Source organism: Nannospalax galili, unplaced genomic scaffold (assembly GCF_000622305.1).
Source record: "Nannospalax galili isolate Female #2095 unplaced genomic scaffold, S.galili_v1.0 scaffold841, whole genome shotgun sequence".
NCBI lineage: Eukaryota > Metazoa > Chordata > Mammalia > Rodentia > Spalacidae > Nannospalax > Nannospalax galili.
In genome coordinates, this window is record NW_008345000.1 from 2,422,973 (window position 1) to 2,450,298 (window position 27,326).

Genomic DNA, 27,326 nt, shown 5'->3' on the forward strand with positions numbered 1-27,326 from the left:
CCAGGTTAGGAAGCCTACCATTTCTACCTTCTCTGTCAAGTAGTTTCACTGCAGGCCTCTTGAGCACGTCTTGCTCACCAGTGGATTGCATAACAGACTTCTGAAATGCCAAAAACATTTCATATCTTCTTTCTTAAAGTTAATTTGTTTGGGTAAAACACAGTTAATCAGTTTTAATTAGTAGAAGGAGGGGTAAACAAATCTAGGGAAAAATATTTAATCAACAGCAAGTACATAACAATCTATGTGCATGACTACAATCCGAACACCTGGGAGGCTAAGGTAGGCGGATCCCAAGTCAAAATAAAGCAAGACCACAGAATAAAGTTCTGTCTGAAAAAGAAAGTAAAACAAAGAGGCCAGGTTGAATACTGAAGGAGGAAAGGTTTGGGGGGGAGGTAGGGCAGGAAGAGGAGAGGGTAGTCACTGAAACTAACAAGGTATGTGAAAGCAGAAAAAATCTGACACGCCATAAGCTAATAAAAATTACATGAAAAGAAAACCAACAGCATTTGAATGGAGGTGCCCTGTGTGGGTGGATATAGCTGCCCCAAAAGCCATAGGTTATTAAATCAAAATCCCAGTGCCAGGGGTGGCTTACCTCCCTACGAGTTGTTTGCCAAGGAGGAACCTGAGACTCCCAAAACAATACAGGCCATTGTCACTCCTCCTGGTTGCCCACCAGGACTAGATGGTAAGACCCTATTGCTGAAAACATCACATGCCTTAGTCAGAGAATTCAAGAGAATTCAAGATGGAACTGAACTGGAAGCTTCCTTCCTGCTAGTGAAGACAGGCTATGCAGGCTGCTGGAGAACTGTTATGGTATTATCAGCAGTCTTACTCAGTTGTGGACCAAGTGTGCCACAATACAAACAAGCCAGGCAAGATGGGCCTACAATACAATAGTGACAAGTCTGTTCTGGACATAACTAGCCACTTTCTGATTGGACTTGATGCCTGCTCCACAAGAGGGAACTGACATTTGGGACTGTAAACTCAGTTAAAAGCACAAGGCTTGGGAGATTCAAGGTTCCAGAGGGGAAAGCTACTACTGTTGTTTTGCTAAATGAACACAAAGCACCTGTGCAATTGCCGTCTAAATAACTATGTCTATGTCCATAGATCAGTTCTGCTATCAGCTTTGGTCACAGAAGCTTCTTTCTGTAGTGATGAGCAATGTCTGCAGAGACTCATAACTGGTCAAAGTACACAGAATAATGACTATTAAATGCCCAGCCATAAATAAGGATATCTATAATGCCCCTTCCAAGGCTCACAGAACATCATAGAACAACAGTCAGAAACAATGGTAAGAGTGGAGGGAGATGTGGTGCGGAATGCCGACTCCTGGGCACGAGACGGCTGCTGCATCTTGAACTTACAGCAGCTGTGATTACCTGCACAAGATCTCCAACAAGATTGGGGCTGTAAACAACCTGTTAAGGAATGGAAAGTGGCTTATGGGAACCCACCTCTCCCTGAGGATTTATAGAAAGATAATAGTTGATGGCGGAAGGAGAGACATTTTCTTCATTTCTGTAACCACAGTTAAGGTGCATATGCTCCTGTGAACAAAATTCCATCCATGGTCCTCTAAACAACCCAAATGAAATTCATTGGGCACCACACACACACACACACACACACACACACACACACACACACACATGACTTGAAAGTAGAAGAGGAGCTAGTTGGGAAGAGAAAGGGGACTAATGGGAGGGAGAGAAGAGAAGGTAAAGGGGGAAGGGGAGATATGACTGAGATATGTTATGTGTATTCATAAAAATGTCACAATGAAGCCCATTATTATGTATAATTAATATAAAAAGGGGCCAGGTTGGGGAAGGAGTTGATTTGGGAACTATAGAGAGCAACAGAAACCTTTTAAACTACAGGATGAACAGTGTTAGTTACTGTAATATAGGAAACACACAGTTATAAAGCTGAAATCAATCTTAAAGGTCATGAGTACAATGTCTCATTGAATGGAAAAATACCCTCAATAATATCCTTGAATTATGTGGGTCAAGTATTCTTTTTAAGAGCAGAGAACACGTTACCTAACAAGGTACCTCATTTTCCTATATCAGCTTAAACCATTACAAGCTTTCCTGCACGGCAATATGAAATGTTTTCCTTTAAATGTTACAGTAGTAACAGCTCAAAGCAGTTAGGTGTGGTTTGCATTCCATATTCCTTCCTCATCTCGACTATTGTGAAAGGCATGAGATGAAGCATTTCTGAGAGCTATCACAGATTTTAAGAGGAGAGTCTATTTCTTTGGTCATTACTCACTGGTGAAGAAATACAGAGTCAAATTCAACATGAAACAACTTTGGACATGACTACGTGAACTGGTAATACTGTACAAATGCAACAGCTTAAATGAAAGGATTGCCATAGGGCTTGGCAATGACACCAATGACTGCTAACACTAAATACGTAGAACTTTAATTTTTATAAAGAACGTAATCTTGAAAAATAAATATCTCCTGTTGTTTTTTGTTTAGTTTTGTTTTGTTTTTTGGCAAATAGGCCCTCACTGTGCAACTCTAGCAGGCCTGGAACCACTGTGTAGGACTCCCTGTGCCCAGCCTCTCTAGCACTCTCCCTACTCATCGTAGTACCAATTCCCAACTACTAGAAAATGGAACCTCCATCAACTTTGTTCAAATCTTTTCATCAGACCTTCAGGTTGATTATTTACTACTCAAACTCAGCTCTTCATAGCTACAGAATCTACTATAATAAATGTCACCTTTTTTTTTGTTTTGTTTTTTGTTTTTTGTCTTTTTTGAGACAGTGTCTCCCTGTAGCCCCAGCTGCCCTGGAACTCACTTTGTAGACCAGCCTAGCCTTGAACTCACAGAGATCAGCCTGCCTCTGCCTCCCAAGTGCTGGGATTAAAGGTGTGTGCCACCATACCCGGCAATAAATGTCACTTAAATGAAAAAACAAAACTACTTTTTCATCACTGTAGGAAAATATAGAATAATTAGGAACATTTTGGACATTCTAGCACTGTTCACTACAGCAGCTTTAGGGAACACGTAACGTAGACCCCATATAAAAATTCCTGGTTTCCCTTATACTTTAAGAAGCCCTCCATTCTTCAAAGCCCAGGCTTGTCTTGACTCACCTCTCTAATATGAAATGGACCTAGCTCTTCTCAGTTTAGTGATTTTCATCAGTCAATACGGAAAAGGAAAACTGTTTACAGCAAGGAAGAAACTTGACTTGAAAATACAGATCTTTATGACTCTAAGACTTCCTTCAACAATCTGTGATGGCAATGATTCCAATGCTCATTAGAGTCAATCAAGGGAAGCTACATCAAGCTCTTGTGCAAAGTAGGGACTAACTCACTAGATGATCTCATTTCCCAGTTGAAAACTTTGGGTGAATGCCTGATTAATTTCAAATGATATTTACCTGACACACTGTGTTGCTGGTAATTGTAGGAAGATGGAATTGCACCAATAGGAAGCTGAGGCTTTGGGTTGCCTGGTGGTACCTCATCATCATCTTCCCCAAAATGATGAACTTTCTCGTACTTTTCTAGATAACTGAAACAGAAGAAGAGTGCAAGAAAAATTTTTTTAATATGGGTCATTCTTAAACTTCTACGAAATGTTTTCCTTTTCTGGAAAATCCAAAGGATGCTCATAATCATAGCAAAATACCATGAAAAGCTCATTTAGTTGAGCAGTAACTTCAGTCTATCAGTTCAACACTAATACTGCAGTTAAACTCAATGCAACCGTTCTAAAATAGTTTTTCTCTTTACAGAAAAGATCACATCATTTCTTTAAAAAACTGTAATAGTGAATATCAAAATACAATGGCTTGTAGGCAAATAACAGTATACTTTTATTTATTGCTTTTAAATTGAACAATCACTGTAAAACCAAGTGAAAACTAAGAGATTCCCTATCCTGTGGTCTATTTATAACACTTGCCAGAAGAGAACCACAGGTTCATATGCATATTCCAGTATACTTCTGTGAAAAGGTTTGCCAACATAGTAATATGCTATTTCATCCAACTGATATACAGTAATGTAGTTCTCAAGTGACACTTGTAGGCTATTTTCAGTTCTGAATTTTGTTATCACAAATCATGCTGAATTTCTCTATCTACCTACCTGCGTTTTTCTTTTTGGTGCTGTGCATCAGACCCAGGCCTTGTGCATGCTATAGACAAGTGTGCAGCCATTGAGCTTACTTCCTAGACTGGTTCCTAGACAATTAACTCGGTATTTTCTATTCACAGTCACTGAGGACGATATGGATGTGACTATATGCTAATCCAAAGTGGTGTGCCGCATAAATTCTGACAAATTTATAAGACAACATATATACCCACTATCACTATTAACTAGAATTAAAAATTTAAATTTACAATCTATTGTCACTGACCAGTTACACCGACTTACATTTGAGATTTTAATCTTAAACATAAGTGGTCAAATCATGACAAACAGCACTGCATCAAGTATTTGCTACTATATTTCCTAAGTATGAAGTTAAACTGATCAATAGAGTGACTTATATTTGCCATAGAAAATTCTATGTATGATTACTTCACACGTCAGCTCTCTTCCCATTCCTGAGTTAGGTAGGTGCTGAGTCCATTAACAATTTTAACAAAGGCCCCACAACTATCTACGCTTGCCCTTTTTTTTTTCTTTTCCTTTTGGAGCAGCTCAAGTAGGAGAGATGGAAGTGTCAATGAACATATGATAGTCTCGGGTATTATTTTAAGTGTCAAATACTAACTTCCAGGATAATTAATGGAAGCCATAATTTTATAAATATAAAAACCACCAATACGGAGGTCTTTACTAGTCTTCATTTTCCCCTTCTAGGTGTGATTTGGGGGTTGGATTTCTGCGGATCAAACTCAGGGCCTTGTATGTGGCTAGGAAGATGCTCTACCACTGAGATGCATCCTCAGTCCTCCCCTTCAATTTACATTTTAGAACAGAAAGGCTGTTTAGAAGAGTTACTAGGTGCCAATTTACCATTTACAAAGGAAAAATTTCTTCCTATATAATCTAGCCACACTTCGGAAATTGTTTAAAACAAGTAGAGCCAATATACAATAAAGTGGGAAACCTCGATGAAATGATTTTAAATAACTACTGCAAAAACAGCAATAATAATACTTTACCAGATGAAACCATCTCCTTTCACATTCCCATATAAGCTGAACAGGATCAGGAGACTTTATAGCTTGCAAGTTGGTAACTAATGAACATGATACTTCTTAACCACTGCACTTACGGCACACCAAAGCGAAGGTACAAATATATAACCTGTGAGCACCGAGGAAGGTATACATCTGTACACATTTCAGTCTGATCCTGGGGATCCCAGCAAGGAGTTTATAGTCTAAAAACCGGAATGACTAAAATGAGATAGTCCCTTTACAGTATAAATCCACAATGGATTTCAATGGTCATGTACATCAACCCTATTCTTTTGGATTAATGAAGCCACCATAGGAGAGTATGCATAAATTTAGACATGAAAATGAGAAAATAACCACTCAAAAAGGATGTATCAGTTTTCCTGCAAATGAAGAAAAATCTCCATCACATGTAATCACTTCAGCAACTGGGCTGATAGAGGTGTTGTATATAACACAATCTTTTGGAATTGAGTGAACTTACTGTAGAATGACTAAAATCTTAAGTCTTTAGCATAAGATTTCACAAGATATTAATAATACATCACTGTTGGTCCATTCTAACATTATTCCTGCAAACAACTTTTTGCACAATTCTAGAACCCTTCAGAGATTTGTGGTTTCAGCTGTTAGTATTTCTGAAAATTTCTACTTCCCTGGCTTGAGTGCCAGTACTTATTCTCACTGCATTATTAAATATTTCCACTTGAGAAGGAAAGATTTTGGCACCCTATTCTGGTCTCCTGTCCAAGTCAACAAATAAGAAAAAAAGAAAATCCAAGATGGCAGATGACACACAGCCAGGTCTGCTAGGGTTTCCAGGGACTAAAATGAAAGAAGCGGGATGATGCTTATCAGAAGAGATGGGCGGTGGCCTAGACTTTTTAGTCCAATAGCAAAGCAAAATAGGAAACTTTAAAAGAACTGAACAGGACAAACAAGAGTCTATACCAGAAGGACTGATGTGGTATGAGTAGCACTGCCCACTCAGGGAGAGGAAGTGACTGGAGCCACTTAAGGGAGAGCCTCAGAAATCAGTAGTGCACTCTCAGTAACAGACATTTTCAAAAAAATTCATTACCTGACTCCTAATGACTTACTATTAGACCTAGAGATTAGTGCATCTCTAAGCTTTCATCAGAGAAGCTTCTTGCAGGAGATGGCAAATAAATACAGAGACCCTCAACTGGTCAATGTGGAGATAGAAGAGACTGTGGAGTGCTCAGTCCTAAATGGGACACCTATATCATACCCTCTCTTCTGAAGGCTTAGGGATCAACTGTGGAAAGGGGGGAGCACTGTAAGACCCAGAGGTGGTGGGCATTTTCCAGACACCAGGGCTGTTGCTCATATGAACTCACAGCAATTGTGACAGCATACACAAGACCTATGCAAGCTCAAATCAGACAAAATCCCAGCATGGGGGTGGTGATGGACAAAAGCCCCAACCCAACTGATAGCTGCTGGAAAACTCAGTTCTTTTTAAGCCTGTGGTGCTGAGTAGGTTGACCAGGCTCCAGGGGTGGACCCACATTTAAGGGCATTTGGGGACACAAATTAGACTCCATAGGGCTTCAAAAGAAAAAAAAAAGATGGACATGAAGTGAGGGGGCTGGGGGAAGACAGGGTGGAGATGGGGGAGGGGATCTGAATACAATCAAAATACATTGCATTAAATTCTCAAAGAATCAATTTTTTTTTTTTTTTTTGGTCGTTTTGAGACAGGGTCTCCCTGTAGCCCCAGCTGTCCTGGAACTCACTATGTAGACCAGGTTGGCCTTGACTCACAGAGATCCACCTGCCTCTGCCTCCCAAGTGCTGGGATAAAAGGCGAGCGCCACCACACCCAGCAAGAATCAATATTTTTAAGTGTGTGTGTGTGTGTGTGTGTGTGTGTGTGAGAGAGAGAGAGAGAGAGAGATAAGTGTGAATATGGGCATATGCTACAGTGTACATGTAGAGGTTCAAGGACAACTTCTGAGACTGTCCTCTCAATCCTTTATTCAGCAGATTGAACTCAGTCCTCCTGCTTGTGCAGCAGGTGCTTTTATCCACTTTAAAATAAGAAAAGAGGAGGAATGGAGACAAAAGCTGCAGCACACGGAGGAAGACACCACGGGAAACCTCCCCTCAACACTCAGATGCCATTTTAAAACGACCAGATCAGCAGCCAGGTGCCTTTATAAAAAGAATGCTGAAATGGCAGCTTGACACGGCCAGACCTTTGATGAACTTCAGTATCAGGACAAATTGAACAAACTGTTAGGAGCTGCCTACACACTGAAACTTGACTGAAAGAATATCTTTATACTGCAGGAAGGAAACTGCATCAGAGAAGCACAGTGTTCAACAAGGTGGAACAGTCACAGACTAGGTCTGCAGAGGAACACAGATATAGGTTCCAAACACTGTTCAACATCAAGGACAGCACAGGAGAGGGGTCAGAATTCCCAACTGAACTACTCAAAGACTGCCCAAAGGTGTGACTTGTACTTGTAAGCAGACCTCAACAACAAAAGACAAGCACCTGGCAGAAGCAGTGAGGACACTATTTACAAGCTCTGAAAAACTGCCCCGGGCTTTGACAGACACCAGAAAGCCCAGGAAGGCACACTCAAAGAGCTGAAGCTGGGAGCTGGAGAGGAGGCTCCCGGGTTAAGAGCACTGGCTGCTCTTGCAGAGGACCAGGGTTCAGTTCCCAGCACCCAGTGACTAACAATTGCCCACAACTCTAGTTTCAGGGGATCCAATGCCCTCTTCTGGCCTCCACAGGCAATGCACAATATGGTGCACTTACATACCTGCAGGCAAAACACTCATACACACAAAAATTTTAAAAATAACAAATCAAAGGGGGACAGGGTTTGAAGCCGCAACCAGCAATCAGAAAGCATTCTACACTCAGGGGAGTACCTGAAACACGGTGCTGTGAATACCAGTGTAGCAGAGAGAAACAACACTTCGATCCTACAACCTAGAGCATCTGAAGCGTTGCAAACACTTCTATCAATGACTTAGCCCCAGTTACACAAGTTTCAATACAAAAACATGAAAAAAATGAAAAATACCAAGCAACATAACTCTTGTAAAAATTGCTAATCCTACAGTAATGGCTTCCAATGAAAGACTAAATTCGATTAAATCTCAGATAAATAATTCAAAAGAATGATTAAAAGTATGTTCAAAGAAATTAAACAAGACACAAACTTCCTCATGCATTCCAAGACAACATAAACAACCGAACGAAATAGTAGTAAGTCCATGCAGGCTATAAAAATAGAATTCTGTAAGAGACAGAAATACTAAGAAAATCAAACTGAAACACTGAAAATGAACAATTCAGTAAGTCAAACAAGAAGTTTCTTGCAAAACATTGCCAACAGAATAGAAGGAGGGAAGAAGACTGTCAGAGTTTGATGGCAAAGTTGAGGAATTGGAACATTCAATGACTAAGATAAATGAATGCAAAAGTCAGAATAGAGCATCTGAGATCTACAGGACACCATGAAAAAGATCAAATCTACAATTCATAAGCATATAAGAATTTCATACTAATAGCATAAAACATTTTTAAACAAAAGTCCCCAAATATAGGGAATGATGTCCATCCAGATACAGGAGGCATTTAGAACAAACAGATAAGAGTCTCCCTGTATCACATTATACTTAACTCACTAAATATACATAACAAAGAAAGTACACTGAAAGCTTTAAGAAAGAAACACCAAAATCACATATAAAGGCAGGCCCATCATCAAAATAACAGTAGATTTCTTAATAGAAACTTGAAAAGCCCAGGGGTGGAGTTTATTCTGTGGAGCAACAAAGACTGAGCTGTTGTATGCACTACAGTTGGCTTTCCGAAGAGAACCAGGGAAGAATTTCAGATCCAGTCTCTTTTCTTCTATTACCCTGTCCACAAGAAGCATTTTAATCTTTGCCATATTAATTGGCTTTGTGAAGAATGTCGCTATTAAAGGGAATGGCTCCAAGAATTCCCATGTATTCACTGTGAATCTTAACATTCTCATGGTCAGTAAACTGATGTCAGACTTTGAGAAAAGTATGACAAAAGGTGGGTTGCTCTATCCATAAGGGATTTGCCTTGGTACAATATGCAAACTACTAGCAAACAAAAATATGCCTGGGCTGCTACAGCAGAAAAGATGACACAATGATTTCTAGGCAGGTTTTAGGTCCTAATCTGGCTGCAGAGTCCAAAGTGAGCGAAGGCACACAGGTGTGAAGTGACCTGCCACAACGCCCTCTGTCACCTCTGCTCAGCTCCTCGTTTGGACACGACTCTCAAGGAGATTACGATGACAGAGTATGCAGTTACCCAGCGTGCCTTCCCCTCCTCTTCCTGTTGCTCTTGTCAGAGTGCCCTCTAAACACCAGCATGTTAGCAGGAAATACCTCATGAATGGGCAAAATAACTTTAATGCTGAGTGAACAACAGGAATTTTCTTCCACGTTTGTCCAGTTTAAAGGTGATAACTAAATTCTCAAATCAATAAAGTATTTTTAAAAACCCAACCAAACGAAAGGCAGGTGCAGACAGCTCTGCTGAGGAGGACCCTACTAGATGATTGTGACAATGAGACCATCAGCTGGAGCTGGACGATGAAAAAGAGGTTGAGGAAGGAGAGGACTCTTAAGCAAACAGCAAAATCCAAAAATCTTATTCTTTACCGAGGCTCGTGTCAAAAACCAAATTATACTGGCCCCTCTCTCCTTGGTCCCTTCAGCACCTCTGTACTGTAGTCCCACTCCCATCCTTTCTGTGTTCATGAACTCCCATCCGCCCTGTGCCTCGCTCCATTTCTGCTCCCTCTGATGCTCTTTACTAGTTCTGCTGTCTTGCCCTGCCCTGTAATTTTTTTCCTTTAATTTTGATAACTCTTTATTATTTCAAAATGAAAATAGAAAAAAAAAGAAAGAAAAGGTAAGTGTTTTTTATGAACTCTCTCCAAAATAATGTCTTGGTCTGCAGAGCCCAGGTGCTTCTGTTCCTACACAATCTGAGCAACTGCTTCCCTAACACATTCTCTAGAGTGTAAGAGTTGTAACATTTTTTTCTGAAGTTGATACTATGGGTTACTTTTGTAAACAACCTAATATTTAGGATCTTTTTTCTCAAGTCCTTATTGAAGGAGGACTAAGGAGAACAAAACAACAATGCCAACAACAAAAACAGGAGGGCTTGAAAGTATGTATTTCGAGCTTGGAAAGACCATAGTGGTAAACTCAGACTGCTATACCCCAAAAAACTATGTGCCATAACAAAAGAAGAGAAAAATTTCCAGGATGAAAACAGGGTGAAGGAACTCATGGCCACTAAGCGAACTCCATGAAGACAGCTGAAACAACCCTTTGAACTAAACAGGATAAACGCAGCTATGAGGCTACAGCGAAGACTAAACTGTGTGGCAACATTAGTTAAGCAAAAGACTAAAGTACAAAGCACTTCAAAACAAAGAAAACAACAGAAATTAACATACAACTTTTAAAAACAATTCTGTGTAGTAATAACCACAACACTATGAAAACCTACTCACTAATAACTGAATATTAATGGTCTTAATTTCCTATGAAATGACACGAACTAGAAAACTGGATTATAAAACAGTATCTAGTGATTTGAAGGACATTTATTTATAACTACATGTACTCACTATAAAAAAAAAAAATCAGAGTTCTCATCAGGGATGGGGGGGCTCACACCTTTAATCCCAGCACTCAGAAGGCAGAGGCAAGCAGATCTATATGAGATCGTGGCTAGCCTGTCTACATAGTTCTAGGACAGTCAGGGTTACAGGGGGACCCTGTCTTAATAAACAAACCAACAAACAAAAACACAGAGATCACAAATAAGTAACGGCACACCTGCTGGTTTGGAAAAACAAGCCAGTATATGGAAGATAGTAATTAAGCTTCTGTCAAGGTGGTGCCAAAAGAGAAAAAGAAAACTCCTGGCCCTCCCGAAGCCGAAGCTGGAGCAAAGGTGCTGGAAGCCAAGAAGGCAGTGTTGAAGGGCAGCCACAGACACAAAAACATCACAGGCCATACCCCTTCCATGGGTTGAAGCAGCCCAAGTACCCTTGCGAGAGCGCCCCCAGGAGAAACAAGCTTGACTGCTTTGCCATCATCCTGTTCCCCCTGACCCTATGAGTCAGCTGTGAAGAAGAAAGAAAACAATACACTTGTGTTCCTTGTGGGTGCGGAGGCCAACAAGAAAAGCACCAGATAACTAACGGCCTGTGAAGAAACTCTATGACATTGATGTGGCCAATGTCAACACCCTGACCAAGAGAAGAAGGCCTGTGTTCAACTGGCTCCTGATTATGCTGCTTTGGATGTTGCCAACAAAATTAAGATCATCTAAGCAGTCCAGGTGGCTAATTAATTCTAAATACAGATTAATTTTTCACCATAAAAAAAAAAAGACAAAAGTAATTAAGATTATGGTGCTGGGCTACTATCAAACTTTTATGTATGGCAGGGGCGGGTCTTGTTCAGACAGGGTCTCCCTGCAGCCCCAGCTGGCCTGGAACTCACTATGTAAGACCAGGCTGGCCTTGAACTCACAGAGATCTGCCTGCCTCTGCCTCTGCCTTCTGAGTGATGGGACTAAAGGTGTGTGCCAGCACACCTAGCCTATCCAACTTTTTTAAGCCAGTATTTCTCTACTATTAAAGCCAGAGAAAGACATGAAGACCAATCTCCTTGATGAACAAAAACACAAAATATAACATTTCAATACAATGCTTGCAAATCTAATTCAAGAGCACATCAAAAAGACTAGACATGGGTCTGAAGAGATGGCTCAGTGGTTAAGAGCACTGACTGTTCTTGCAGAAGACCCAGGTTCGAATCCCAGCACCTATATGGCAGCTAACAACCGTCTGTAACTCCAGTTCCAGGGGATCCAACAGCCTCTTCTGTCCACCGAGGGCACTGTATGACATGGGTGCACTTACCTACATGTAGGCAGTACACTTATACACAGAGATGAAAATAATTTTTTTAAAAAAGACCATTCACTCTAATCAAGTTTGCTTCATTATAAAAATGCAGAGATGTTTCAACATACACAAATCAATAAATTTAATACATCCTATATTAAACTGACTCAAAAATATGATCATCTCTTGACATCATCCGACTTCCCTACTTGACAAAAGCCCTGAAGAGATGAGAAGAATAACATATCTCAACATAATAATGGCCATAAACAACAAACCTGAAGTCAATATCATATTAATGGGGGGCAGGGAGGAGAAACCATATCACAAAGCATTTCCACTAAAATCAGAAACAAGATAAGGGAGTGCTTACAGTCTTAGCCAGACCAAAACAAAGGAAAAGAAGTCAAATATTATGAAGATGGCTAGACACAAAATTAATAAATAAAAATCAGTACCCTTCTATATACCAATAGCAAATGTGCTTAGGGAAAAAAAATCAGGGAATCAATCCACTTACAACTGCCAAATACATTAAGTTAGAGATAAATAAAATACTTCAGAGTAAACCTAGGAGTTGAAAGATCTCTATAATGAGATCTTTAAGACACAAGAAATAAATTAAGACAGTAGGACTAGAGAGAAGGTTCAGTTGGTAAAGTGGGTGCTAGACAAACAAGCATGAAGACTTGAGTTTGGATCCCTGGCACCAATGTAAAAGCTGGCGTGGCTGTTTGCCTGGAAGCTCAGTGCTGAGGGGATGGAGACAGAAGAATCCCTAGGGCCTGCAAGACAGCTTAACCAAACTGGTGAACTCAGCTTCATAAGAGATCCCGTCTCCAAAACTATGGTGGAGAATTGGGGACACAGCTCAGCAGGAGAGTGCTTGCCTAGCATGCACATGACCCTGGGTTCAATACTCAGATCACAAAAAAGAAAACGTGTTAAAAACGAGTGAGAGGTTGAGGAGAACAAGATGCTTACCTCTGACCTCCAAATGTACATGCACATAAGTTTATGGGCACATCCATACACACTACATGTACACACATACACACACACACACGAAGATGCCATGATTTCCATACTTGTGCCAAAAGACACCAAAGCAATATGTCAGAGATATATTTGCACATAAAAAGTTATTAAAGCATTATTCACCATAGCTGTTATGGAACGGATCTAGGTGCCCCAAAACAGAGGAGTAGCTAAAGAAAATGTGGTATGCACAATGAGGGTCTATTTCAGCCATATGGAAGAATGAAGTTATGTCATTTGCAGTAAAATGGATGGAACTTGAGATAATCAATAGTAAGACAATCAAGCCATTTTCAGAAAGACAAATAATCATCTTACACACTCCTCGATTTACATAGACACAGACCTGAATCTGATATGGAAGCAGAAGTGAAGTCGCAGAAAGAACAAAAGGGGCTAATGGAGGAGGAGAATGAGGAAGGGAAGGCAGGGATTATGTGGGGAATACGCTCAGCTTACAATATATATTTTTGTGTGAAAGTATCCTTATGTAACACAGTACCATGTACAGATGGACATAAACAACAAAAAATTAAAATCTGTTTTATTTCTTTTTTATGAGTTATACTTCTAAGAAATAAAAAGACAAAAATGGAAGCACACTGGCAACGTGCAAGCCTCAGTTTTCAAATTTTTATTGCGTATTTGTGTGTGTGTGTGTGTGTGTGTGTGTGTGTGTCTGGGTATGTGTTGTATGCCTGTGTGTGCCTGTTGCGTTCAAATGTGCATACACATATCTGGACATGCATGTGAACATCAGAGAACAATGCCAGAAGATTCATGGTAATCTTCATTTCACATTCGCTCACTAAACTACAAGTGTTTGAACGAACATCCTAAGTTCCTACGGCAATCATCTAAGTAGACTATATATTCAACTCAAGACTAATAAAATATTAGAATCCAGATGGCAATAACTCTTAAGGCAAAGCAAGAAAATCAAGTTTAGATAAGTTACATCTTCTTTTCTTCAATTTGGCACCAATTTACTTCGAAGAGGTATACTTATACCATGCTTCTTTTAGAACTTGGAGGAATGTGTCAAATAGAACAAGGTGGCATATAACACAGAATTCAATGGCACTGTTTAATTTAAAAGCTTAACTGTGAGGGCTGAAAGTATAGTTCAGTGGTAGAAAGCTGGCCTAGTATGTGCAAGGCTCTGAACTTCTTCCCTGTAAGCAAACAAACACAAAGAGCTCACATACCGCCAATACAATGGGAGGAAACTGCTCGTTCAAAATAGCATCAAATAATATGAGCACTATTATAACCAATGTGTAAAATGTAATATCCCTCTGATAGATTAATAAGAGAAACTAGATTGGGTTTCAGAACAATTGAAGATCATTTCCAGTATGATTGATTTTCTTATAAGGATTTTGTCTTCAAATCTCCAGGGAAATTATAAAGCTAATCAGATACTCAATTCACATAGAACTCAGAATAAATTTAACATTACATATTGTATAAGATATACTCTGTAACTACAATGAAATTCAACTATCTTTTTTTAAGCCAAACACTTGGAAAATAAAAAACAACCTCTTATTGTGTTAATTCTCTTCTCATGTTAAAAAAGTAGGGGAAATAAATACAATTCATGGTTAATCATATTTAAATCAATCCTCTCCCAATTATTTCAAAGTTATAGTTAGGATATAATTTATGTATGTATTTATAATCTGTTTATGTTACATTTATATATAAATATTTTGGTAGGATTGCTAGAAATTTTTTTTTAAACACCATCAATATATTGAACTTGTGACTATTTTGGGATCAAAGAAAAAAAGCCAAATGGGTATGAAACTGTCCTAAACATTACAGGAAGGGTGGCAGAGCTCACACTCATCTCGCCTCCAAATCTAATTTAAATGAACCTTTAGGAACAAAAATAAAGGGGTTTCCAGCATCATTTCAAAATTAGAAGCCTTCATAAATTCTAGTACTACTTAACAGCACTTAAAAGGATTCAAAAATCTAACTTGCAAATCACTGTTTAAGCGAATGGTTTAGCAAAAAGTGCAGGAGACCCTAGGTTAAAATACACAAAACAGCAATTTCAATTTGTATCTCTTCTAGTCAACTGAGGAGCTATAAAATGTGAACAACTGTTTCATAACTGGATCCAGTGACACTTTTTTTTAATTTTAAAAAATTTTTATGTATTTTATTTATTATTTTTATTTTATGTATATTGAGTGTATTGCCTGCACCTGTGTTGTGCAATGCTGTGGAGGTCAGAAGAGGGCATCAGGTTCCCCTAGAACTGGAGTTAAGGATGGTTTGTAGCCACCGTGTGGGTGCTGGGAATAGAACTTCTCTGCAAGAGAAATCAGTGCTCTTAACCACTGAGCCATCTCTCCAGCCCCAACATTTATTTTGTTTAACAAGGTAGTTTTCCAAAGAAACAAAGTCCTAGTCAGGTATGGTGGCACAAGCCCCATCTCAGCACTTGGGAGGCAGAGGCAGGCAGATCTCTGTGAGTTCAAGGCCAGCCTGGTCTACATAGTGAGTTCCAGGGCATCTGGGTCTACAGGGAGACCTTGTCTCAAAAAGTAAAACAAGCAAAAACAAAGCAAAACACTACACACACACACACACACACACACACACACACACACAGAGTCCTTTATAAACTACACTCTGTATTTTTCTTCAAAATTAGCCCCAAAAGACAAGAATGTGGGGCAACTATGAGAAACAACAGCTGGAAATTGCTGACATGAGATGTTAATCAGCCTTTTTATCACTGTGATACACACCTTAGAGAACCAATTTTAGTTGATGGTTTCAGAAGTTTCATCCACGAATGGCTGAACCTGTTGCTTTTAGACCTGACAAGGCAGAAATACCACCGAGGAAGGGCACAGAGGAGGGAAGCTGTTTACCTTATGGCAGCCAGGAAGCAACAAAAAGCCTTCAGTAACGGGTTTTCTTTCCCATTTTTGTTCCTTGGTGGACATGTGGTGCTGCCTAATCTTCTCTAGAACAACCTTAACAGACACACACACAAGTGCACTTCACTAATCTTCTATATGTCTCTCAAACCAATCAAGGTATCTATCATAAAAACATTAAACATTAAGTGCAAAGTCAAGTACAGTGGCTAGGAATTCATAAATGTAATAAAGTTTCTCTTTCAGCACCATCCACAGAGAACATTATAAAATAGATTTGAGATTGCAGAAGATCACATTGGTAAGGCACAAAGTAATGTTGAGAATCTTATCTACATCAAAGAAAGAACTATTGAAAACAATTGGTGGATGCTTTCATATATCATATCATTATCATCATCATATATGTAATATTTGAGCCCCATAGACTCAAGTTTTGAGGACTTTTCCTGACAGCCTTTACTTTAGGATACCGTGAACTTTCAGTAAGCAGGGCCTACCTAGCAGGCCACTGAAGGTGACAAACATGACCTCTACCTCCAGTAGCACTCTTGTCCCCTACCATGTGAGCTGTACCAGCAAAGATTCCTGCCACCACAGACTGAGCTGCTCTGTCCACCTCACCTTCTCTCAAGTAATGGACTAAAATTTCCTGAAACACTGAGCCAGAAAAAATCTTTTTTCCCTTAAGCGTTTTCTACAAACTACTGTGGTCATGGTGATGCAAAACTAACAGACTGTACTAAGATGAAATGACATTATGACAAACAGGAATGTTTTTTAAAATTTTACTTATTTTTGTTTTGTTTTGTATGAGTGTATTGCCTGCATGTATGTAAGTGCACACGTGTCATGCAATGCCTGTGGAGGTTGGAAGAAGGCATTGGATTCCCCTGGAACTGGAGCTACAGATGGTTATTAGTGACCATGTGGGTGCTGGGAATCTAATCTGGATCCTCTGCAAGAGCAGCCAGTGCTCTTAACCACTGAGTCATCTCTCTAGAATGTTAAATATAGAGCAAAACAAACAAAAAGACCTGAAGGTCTTAAGAGACCAGAATAAATGGCAATGAACCCAGTGTAAAGCTCCCTGGGGCTGGTGAGGCTGACTGGGGTATCAGGCAAAAAATTTAAAAGCGAGAAACAAGCATAGTTTGATGGAACATTTAAGTGTTAAGAGACAGAAAATTCCTACAACTATTCACTGTCAGCCACATATCAAAATATTGTAAATCATTTTAATTAGGCTTTGATTTCTCTCTGAACCTAAATGACAAAAAAATAAAAAACAACCAGTCAAATACTCTGACAGATACATCAAAATTAAGAAGAGATTAGAAAAATATTATATTTACAAGGTAGAAGGTAGAGAAAAATGCAATGTTGATCCAAGTGTAAAAAAATTTAGCTATAAGATGAATTCACAGGATTTCATATAAAGCATGGTGAATATAGTCAACAATACACAGATTTTGTTAACCAAGTCGACTGCAAAAACCTTCAAAAGATATGTGTCTATCAGATTAACACATTATGCCACTTAAAAGTTACTTGATAAAGCTGGAAAGTTTTTTAAAAGTTAAAAGATGGGGACTTGAGAGATGGCTCAGCAGTTAAGAGTACTGGCTGCGTGTGCAGAGGACCTGAGTTCAATTCCCAGCACCCACAAGGCGGCTAACAACCATCCTTAACTCCAGTCCCAGGAGATATAATACCCACTTCTGCTGTCCATGGGCACTGTACAACACAGATGCACTTACACACATGCAGGCAATACACTCATACACATACCCCCTACTCTGAGATCACCTATAGGCCCTCTCACTGCCCCAGAGCCAGGCTTCCCTGCTGACTGGTAGGGGCCCAGAACTTTGGAGACTACCCAAGAGTGCCTGACTCAGGACTCCTCCTAGTGAGCCTCCAAACTCACACTATGCCCATCTCTCTACTTTGGGACCACCTGCAGTCCCTCCCACTGGCCCAGACCCAGGCTTCCCTGCTGACTGGTAGGGGGCTAGACCTTTGGCAACTGCCTGAGAACCCCAGACTTGTATTTGACTCAGGCCATCAACTCAACAAAGAAAGGCTTGAATTTCATACCAGAATCACAAGCAACAAAAGAAATCCACATGCCAAAACCATAACGAAAAAAAATAGTAATATGAAAAAGCGTATGTTCCCACCAAAAACCACCAGTCCAGGAGAAGAGTTCTACAATGACAACCCCCTATAGATAAGAATTTAAAAGAACATAGAATTGAAAAGGACACAGAATTTAAAAGAACAAACATAAACATGATCAAAGAATTCAATAAATTTAAAGAACACATAACTTGAAGAACTAAAAGAAGATAGGGTTAAACTTCTGACTGAATTCACAAAAGAGATGGAAACATTGAAGAAAACTCAGCCTGAAATGAAGGAAATAAAAAATATAATAAGCTGATTTGAAATGACAGGAAAAAGCCTCACTAACAGAATGAATGAAATGGAAAACAGAGTATCAAGATTGGACAATAGAAATGAATAACTGGACTGCTCAAGCAGAGAAAAACTTAAAAAAAAGGAATATAGTATGCAGGAAATGTGGGATACCATGAAAAGATCACATTTTGCATCATAGGCATAGAGGAAGGAAAAGAATCTCAGGTAAATGGTATTGACTACATCTTCAACAGAATTTTAGAAATTTCACAAAATTAAGGAAAAACATCCTCATACAAGAAGCACATAGAATACCAAATACGCAGGACCAGAAAAGAAACTCCCCAAGGTATTATCATAGTAAAAACAGTAAATACACAGAACAAAGAGAGAATATTGAAAGTTGCAAGGAAAAACAAGTCACATATAAAGGAAAACTCATCATTAATTATAGTCAGTTTTTGAATGCAAACTATGAAAGTCAGAAAAGACTGGACCAAAGTATGCCAAGTTCTAAATGACCATAGATGCCAACCCAGAATACTTTACCCAGGAAAACGATCTATCACAGTTGAAGGGGAAAGAAAAATGTTCCACGATATGAAAAGGCTATAAGAATTCATGTCCACCAAACCAGTCCTTCAGAGAACACTCAAAGCAATACAAAGGACTAAAGAAAGGAATGACTATACACAAGAAACAAAAGAAATTAGATGAAGGTATAATTATGGAAACACAAAATTAGACCAAGAATGGAAACAAATTAAAATAACGGAGACTAATACACATCGTTCAATAATTACTTTAAATATGGCCTGAACTCCTCAGTCGACAGACACAGGCTAGTTGAACAGATTAAGAACTCATCTCACCTGTAAGGACAGACCCTACCTCAAGGTGAAAGGATGGAAAAGACTATTTCAAGTACATGGCAGTAAGAAACGGCAGGGGTTGCATTTCAATCAGACAAAATAGACTTCAAACTAAAACTACCCAGAAGAGATAAAGAGGGTCTCTTCATTCTGATCAAAGGAACAATGGATCGAAAAGATATGACATTCATGAACAGATATGCACCAAACCCTAATGCACCTAATTTCATAAAAATAGCACTTCAGGACATTAAGACACAGCTTAACCCGAACTCAGTAATAGTAGAGAACTTCAATACCCCACTATTGCCAATAGACAGGTCAACCAGACAAAGAATGAATAGACATCCGAATTAAATGATACCATACATCAAATGGACCTAATAGACGTCTACCAAATATTCCACATAAGCAACAAAGAACACAGTTTCTAATCAGCACCCCATGCAACTTTCTTTAAAACTGACCACATATTTGGGACATAAAACAAACCTCAACTAATGCAAAAAAGTTGAAATGATTCCATGCATATTATCAGACCACAACACAATGAAGCTTAAAATCAACACCAAAAGTAGCTCCAGTCACTACACCAACTCATGGAGATTAAACAGCACACTCCTGAATGACAAATCGGTCAAAGACGAATTTAAGAAAGAAATAAAAGTTTTCCTGGAACTAAATAAGAGGGAAAATACAATAGAACAAAACCTCTGGGACACTTAAAAAGCAATCTTAAGAGGGAAGTTTATAGCTCTAAGTGCCTACATTTAAAAAAATCAGAAAGTGCACTAATAATAGACTTAACATACCAACTCAAGACTCAGGAAAGAAAAACCAAAATCCAAATCCGGCAGACAAGAAGAAGTAACAAAAATCAGAGCAGAAATCAATGAAACAGAGAACACAATACAAAAAGAAAAAAACAACGAATCTAAGAGCTGGTTCTTTGAATAGCTAGACAAGATAGACAGACCCTTGGGCCAGTTAGCAAAAAGAAAGAAAGAAAGAACAAACCCAATCAACAAAATCAGCGATGAAGGTAGAAACATCACAACAGACACCAAAAAGATATGATAAGGGAATTCTTTAAAAAACCTATACTCTACTAAATTTGAAAACCTAAAAGAAATGGATGGATATCCAAAATCATGGGAACCACCAAAGTTAAAACAAGAAGAGACCAACAGCTTAAAGAGACACATAACATATAAGGAAATGGAAACATTAATGCAAAACCTGCTGAGTAAAAAATTACCAGGCCCAAACGGAGTCACAGCAGAATTTTACCACACATTCAAAGAGGATCTAAACCAATACTACTTATTACTAAAAAAGACAGAAAGCCGGGCGTGGTAGCACATGCCTTTAATCCCAGCGGATCTCTGTGAGTTCAAGGCCAGCCTGGTCTACATAGTGAGTTCCAGGACAGCTGGGGCTACAGGGAGACCCTGTCTCAAAAAGACCAAAAAAATTTAAAAATAAAAAAGATAGAGAGGGAACTCCCAAACTCCTTCTATGAAATGAAGGCGGCATCACTCTAATATCGACACCACCAGGAAAAGGCATGACGAGAAAAAGAAAACTACAGACCTATATCCTTATTTCACAATGAAATATTTGCAAACCACAAACAAACACACATCAAAAAGATCATACACCATGATCAAGGAGGCTTTTTCCAGAGACGAAGGGATGGTTCAATATATGTAAGTCAATAAATGTTACAAATCATATAAATTGACTAAAAGACAAAAATCACATGGACATTTCAATAGGTGTAGAAAAGATGTTTGACAAAATCCAATACACTTTTATGTTGAAAGTCCTAGAGGGAACTGAACTGGAGAGAACATCCCCCAACATAATTAAAGCGATACAAGACAAATCCACATTGTAAATAGAGAAAAACTGGAAACACTCCCATTAAAATCAGGAAGAAGACAAGACTCTCCACTATCTCCACTCCTTTTTATCATGTGCTTGAAACTCTTGCTAGAGCAATGAGACAAGAAAGGGAAATTAGAGGAGTACTAATTGGAAAAGAAGAGGTCAAATTATCTATATTTGAAGATGATATACTATACCTAAGAGATCCCAAAAATTCCAACAGAAAACTCCTAGAAATGATCAACACTTTCAGTAAAGTGGCAGCTTACACAATCTATACAAAAACGTAGCCTTTCTATATACCAGTAACAAGTAGGAACTGGAGACGACTCAGTGGTTAAGAGCACTGTCTGTTTTTGCAGAAGACTTGGATTTGATTCCCAGCATGGACATGGAGGCTAACAACCCCCATCCATAGCGCCACTTCCAGGGGAATCCAATGCCCTTTTCTGACTCTGCGGACACTGCATGACACAAGTACACTTACACATATGTAGGCAATACATGCAAACATATGAAATAAAAATATTATAAAAAAAACAAATAAGCAATCAGAGAAAAGTATACATGGAAACCTTCCCATTCACAATAGCCTCTCTCTATATATATGTATATGTATATGTATATGTATATGTATATGTATATGTATCTAGGAATAAACTTAACCAAACACATTAAAGATCTCCACAAGGAAAATTTTAAATCTTTGAAGAAAGAAATTGAGGAAGACACCAGGAAATTTCTGAAGGACCTCCCAAGCTCATAAATTGGAATTAAACGACTATCATACCAAAAGCAATATATAGAACTAGAAATTGGTATACCAAGTGAAGTAACACAGATTCAGAAAAACAAATGGCTATGATCTCCTTCATTTGTGGATCCTAGCACCAAATCCTTGTATGTGAATATGCAATGATGTAATGCAAGAGCCAGGAAAATGGAAGGGAACAGGAGGGAAGGAGAAGGAAGGAGCCTGGGAGACAGGAATAGTAGGAGGCAGGTGTTACCAAGGGTGAAATGGATAAAATGGAGTATTTAAATGGGAGGGGGGAGGGAGGATTACACAAGGAACTATGGGGGCAAAGGGGAAGAAGATGCTCAACCAAGGGGGGACCACAGGAGACAGGTGTCATCAAGGGTGAAATGGGGAAACTGAGGGTACATTAACTGGGGAGGGAGGAGGGGCGGTTAGACAGAGAAAAAGAGAGGAGAGGTAAATAATGCCTACCTGGTGTTAAAAAACCAGAGGGAAATGTATTAGTTCAAAAACCTACTGAAATATTACACATACACTATCTCAACAAGAAGCAGTATGAGACAGGAGAAACCTTCCCTTCCTGTTGTTGGCCAGGGCAGTCCAAGGGACTCCCCAAATCACACAGGTTATTGCCACAGCCCTTGATTGCCCCCCAGAACTTGAAGGTAAGACTCTTCTACTGAAGACAGGACATACTTTGGACACAGGACTTGGAGCAAGGGGGCTGGAACTGACCGGGAAGCTCCTCCCTGAAGGCTGGCTCTCATAGTTCTAGAGAGCACTATGCAAGCTGCTAAGGGAGAACATCAATCAATGAACGGTCCAACCCCAGATTTAAAGCCTAATAACCACAACCATGATGGTGCGACAAACTATGTTGGGGCAGTAGTGGCACTTTTATCTTGGGGTTGATCAACAGCTACCTAATTGGACTTAAATCCCTCTCAATGGGAGAGAACTCGTGTGTGGTACTGTAAACAGCCAAATACACATGGCTGGAGGTGTCATAGATCTTAGAGAAAGCCCCAAGGCTTTCACATTCCTAGACAAATGTAATTTCTTACATGTGCTAAATATGGATCCTTTTATTTACAGAAAAGTATGCTAGTCGTCAGTCATCACAGAAGCTTCTTTTGCAACAGATGGAAACTGTTAAATAGTTCCACAATTCACAGAGATAAAATATCTGTGAAATACTCAACCCTCAGTAACACATCTACAATGGGAACCTCTATACCTAAGGTACACAGAACATAGTGGAACAAGGGGTAGAGAGAACACTAATGTATCTCTCAACTCTCATTAACAAAGCTCCCTCATGCAGCTGAGAGCAATGAACACAAAGGGCCACAAATGGCCAAAGCATGGAGAATATGAGTCTGGTGTGGGTCCTTGGACAGGACTCCTTACCCACCCACAGTTCAAGGGACCATTATGGAAGAGGGGTGGAAAGATTTATAAGAGCCAAGGGAGGAGGTGCATGACCATATAGAAATAGAGTCTAACAGGCTCCTGGGACCTTGCTCAAATGAACCTATAGCAGTGGTGACAGCATGCAAAAGACCCATGGAAACTCAAGTAGACAAAAACCTAGCATGTAACTGTGGACATGGGCAGCAGACCCCAATCTTAACCAAAGAACTTCTGGGCAGCTGATTACTGATGGGTGAGAAAGAGCTCCCTTCTTTAAGGGACTCTTTACATAGGCTGACTAAACCCCAGTGGATGAACTTGAATGAGGATGTCTGGGGGCACTTAACTTGACTCGCTAGGCCTTAATATAAATGACAGCGTACATGAAATCTAGTGGGAGTGGGGGGCGCTATGGGACAGTGCTGATGGAGAAGGGGTATAAAGATAATTGAGATGTTATGAAACAAGAAAATTCATTAAAAAATATACAAATAAATAAAGACAAAAAAAAAAAAAAAAAAGGGCGATATGGCTCAGCAGTTAGGAGCACTGGCTCCTCTTGCAGAAGACCCAGGTTCGGGTTTCCAGCACCCATATGGCAGGTAACAACCATCTGTAAATCCAGTTCCCGGGAATCCCACACGCTCTTCTGGCCTCCATGGGCATTTCTGAAATGGGTGCATTTATATACATATAGGGAATACATCATACACATTCAAAAAAAAATTAAAAAAAAATGTTGAGTAGCAGAGATGGACAAAAGCAGCACAGAACTCAAACTCAAGGTTACTGGCAATTTTAAAATGAAATATGAGAATATAAAATTATTTAAAAATTGAAACTACAACTCTTGATATTAAGTTCAAGAACTTTTTCACAAAAATGGAAAAAGAGACTAAGAAAAGTAAGAAGAAATACAATTACTCTGTGTGTTGATTATATAGGTAAATAGAAACAAAGTTAATACTATGGGAAATATTTTTTTGCAAGCATTTAGCAGAAAATTTTAAAGTAAGATCACTACTTTCCAAATCACCAGTGAAATAAAAACATATACATAATAATATGTAGAGAATGGAAGAAAACGAAAGCTACTTCAGGATGTAGCACTTCTGCTGAGGTCTAACCCTAAAAACATTAAAGAGCACAAACCATACTGTGTTCAATGTACAACACTGAAATGAACATGGAAATGTAGTACCAATACATATGAACAGCCACTATTACACACGTGAGGACTACATTATGATCCATTTGTAGAAATATCATAAAGAAAAATACCGAATAGATTTTTTTAGCAATACATAAACATGAGGCAAAACAGCAAAGTAAAATAAAATATTTCATCATGTAGAAGACAAACCAGGGAAGACACCAGGAGAAAAGCAAAAGTGAGGAACATAAGGAGCTTCAAAGGGCATTAAACAGTTTATATTTCTCTTGCTTTGGTGTGGGATGAATTGACATTTACTAGGGGTGTGTGTGCGTGAGAGAGAGAGAGAGAGAGAGAGAGAGAGATCTATTTCAAAATTTTAAGAATCCTAAAAAAAATAGTGAATTATATCAAAATTTCAAAGACTAGGCATTTCTATTGCCATATGAAATGTTTACAATTACATGAAAGATTAGATGTTCTCTAATCCTTATAATCTGCTAAAACTTCATAAACTTCATAGAAGTCACAGTTAAAGCAAATACATATTAGAAAAGCCAAATCTATGGCTATATATTCAACATATGACAATATGACAATAAAATATTTGAAATATTTATAATGTTAAAAATCACTTCTGAAGCCGGGCGTGGTGGCACACACCTGTAGTCCCAGCACTTGGGAGAGAGAGGCAGGCAGATCTCTGTGAGTTCAAGGCCAGCCTGGTCTACATAGTGAGTTCCAGGACAGCTGGGGCTACAGGGAGACCCTGCTTCAAAAAGACAAAAAAAAAAAAAATCATTTGTGGGGCTAGAGAGAGAGCTTGGTGGTTAAGAGCACTATCAGCTCTTGCAGAGGACTAGGTTTGGTCCCCAGCACCCACATGGCAGCTAATACTGTCCCTAACTCCAGTTCCAGGGGAGACACCCTCTTCTGACCTCCATGGTCAAGAGATGCACTTACATACATACAGGCAATACACTCATACACATAAAACAAAAATAATTTTTAAAAATCACTTATTGGGGGCTAAAGTGATGGCTCAGTGGTTAAGAGCGTTTGGCTGTTCTTGCAAAGGACTGGAGTTCACATTGCATCACATCCACATGGTAGCTAACAACTCTCCATAACTCCAGTTCCAGGGGATCTCATGCCCTCTTCTCGTATTCATGGGCACTGCGTCAATGTGGTGCACTTACACACAAGCAGGTAAAAACACCACATAAAAATAAGTACATTAACCATTTTTTATTTATTTATTTTTTAACGCATATGACTATTATGCCTGCATGTAGGTAAGTGCACCCATGTTGTGCAATGCCTGCAGAGGACATAAGTGGCTGTTAGATCTTCTGAAACTGGAGTTACAGACAGTTGTTAGCTGTCATATGGGTTCTGGGATTCAAACCCAAGTCTTCTGCAAGAACACTCAGTGTTCTTAACCACTGAGCCATCTCTCCAGCCCCAAATAAACAGTTTTTAAAAATCACTTGTATATGAAAGAAGAAAGAAGTATGGGGGCTGGACAGATGTCTCAGCAGTTAAGAACACTGGCTGCACTTGCAGAAGACCTGGGTTTGAATCCCAGCACCCACATGGTGGCTACAACAATCATAACTAGAGTTTCAGGGTAACTAATGCCCTCTTCTGACCTTTTTGGGCATTACATTACATGGGTGCACTTACATGCAGGCAACACACTCACACACATTAAAAATAATAATAATAAAAATAAACTGCCAGAGAGTGCTGAGTTCTGGCCTCCCTCTGGCCTCCCTAAGGCAGAGGGCCTGAAAATGCAGGGGATAGCCTGAGAGCCCCCAGATCCTGCCTCCACATGGTGGTGAGCCTCCCCTAATTGCACCATACCCATCTCCCTACCTGGGATTTTTGTGAGGCCCCTCCTAAGGAACTAGGGCAGATCTGGCTTTGGTAGGCTAAGGCTGAGATCCTAGCAGATAGCCTGAGAGGGTGGGTTCAGACCTCCATCAGTGTAGCGGCTCTGATCTCAGCAGACTATCAGAGAGTGCCGAGTTCTGGCCTCCCTCAGGCAGAGGGCCTGAGAACGCAGGGGACTGCCTGAGAGCTCCCAGATCCTGCCTCCATTTGGTGAAGAAATGATCTAGGCACCCCTATAATACAAACAGAAGCATAAATTCACATGCCAAAATCAAAACGAAAGAATAATAAAATGGAAAGCCAAAACACTATGTCCCCAACAAACCCCACCAATCCTGTAGAAGAGTTCTACAAGGAGAACTCCCTAGAGATAACCCAGGACACTAATTTAAAAGAACAATCATAAACATGATCAAGGAATTCAACGAAAAAAGAACACACGAGCAAACATGATGAAAGAACTAAAAGAAGAGAGGGATAAACTTCTAAATGAATTCACAAAACAAACAGAAACATTGAAGAAACTCAGGCAGATGAAGAAGGAACTGCAAAACTAAATAAGCCAACTTGAAACAACACGGGAAAGCCTCACCGCTAGAATGAATGAAATGGAAAACAGAATATCAACACTGGAGGATAAAGTTGAAGAACTGGACCACTCAAGCAAAGAGTATGGAAAGTTTAAAAAAACACAGGAATGGAATATGCAAGAGATGTGGGATACCATGAAAAGACCAAATCTATGGATCATAGGAATAGGAAGGAGAAGAATTTCAGGTTAATGGTGCTGACGAGATCTTAAACAGAATGGTA

General features: G+C 39.4%; 1 protein-coding gene across 2 annotated transcripts in view; it reads right to left on the reverse strand.

The window, feature by feature from the left end:
• Arid2 (AT-rich interaction domain 2) overlaps positions 1-27,326 on the reverse strand; it is a 203,327-nt gene that overhangs the window by 101,413 nt on the left and 74,588 nt on the right. The window contains exon 4 of one of the 2 annotated variants that reach the window (XM_008841315.3): positions 3,439-3,572. In XM_008841315.3, coding sequence (XP_008839537.1) covers positions 3,439-3,572 — 134 coding nt within the window. Of the gene's footprint in view, positions 1-18; positions 124-3,438; positions 3,573-27,326 lie in introns of those variants that run through there. The other variant, XM_029567426.1, reaches the window with a different exon arrangement.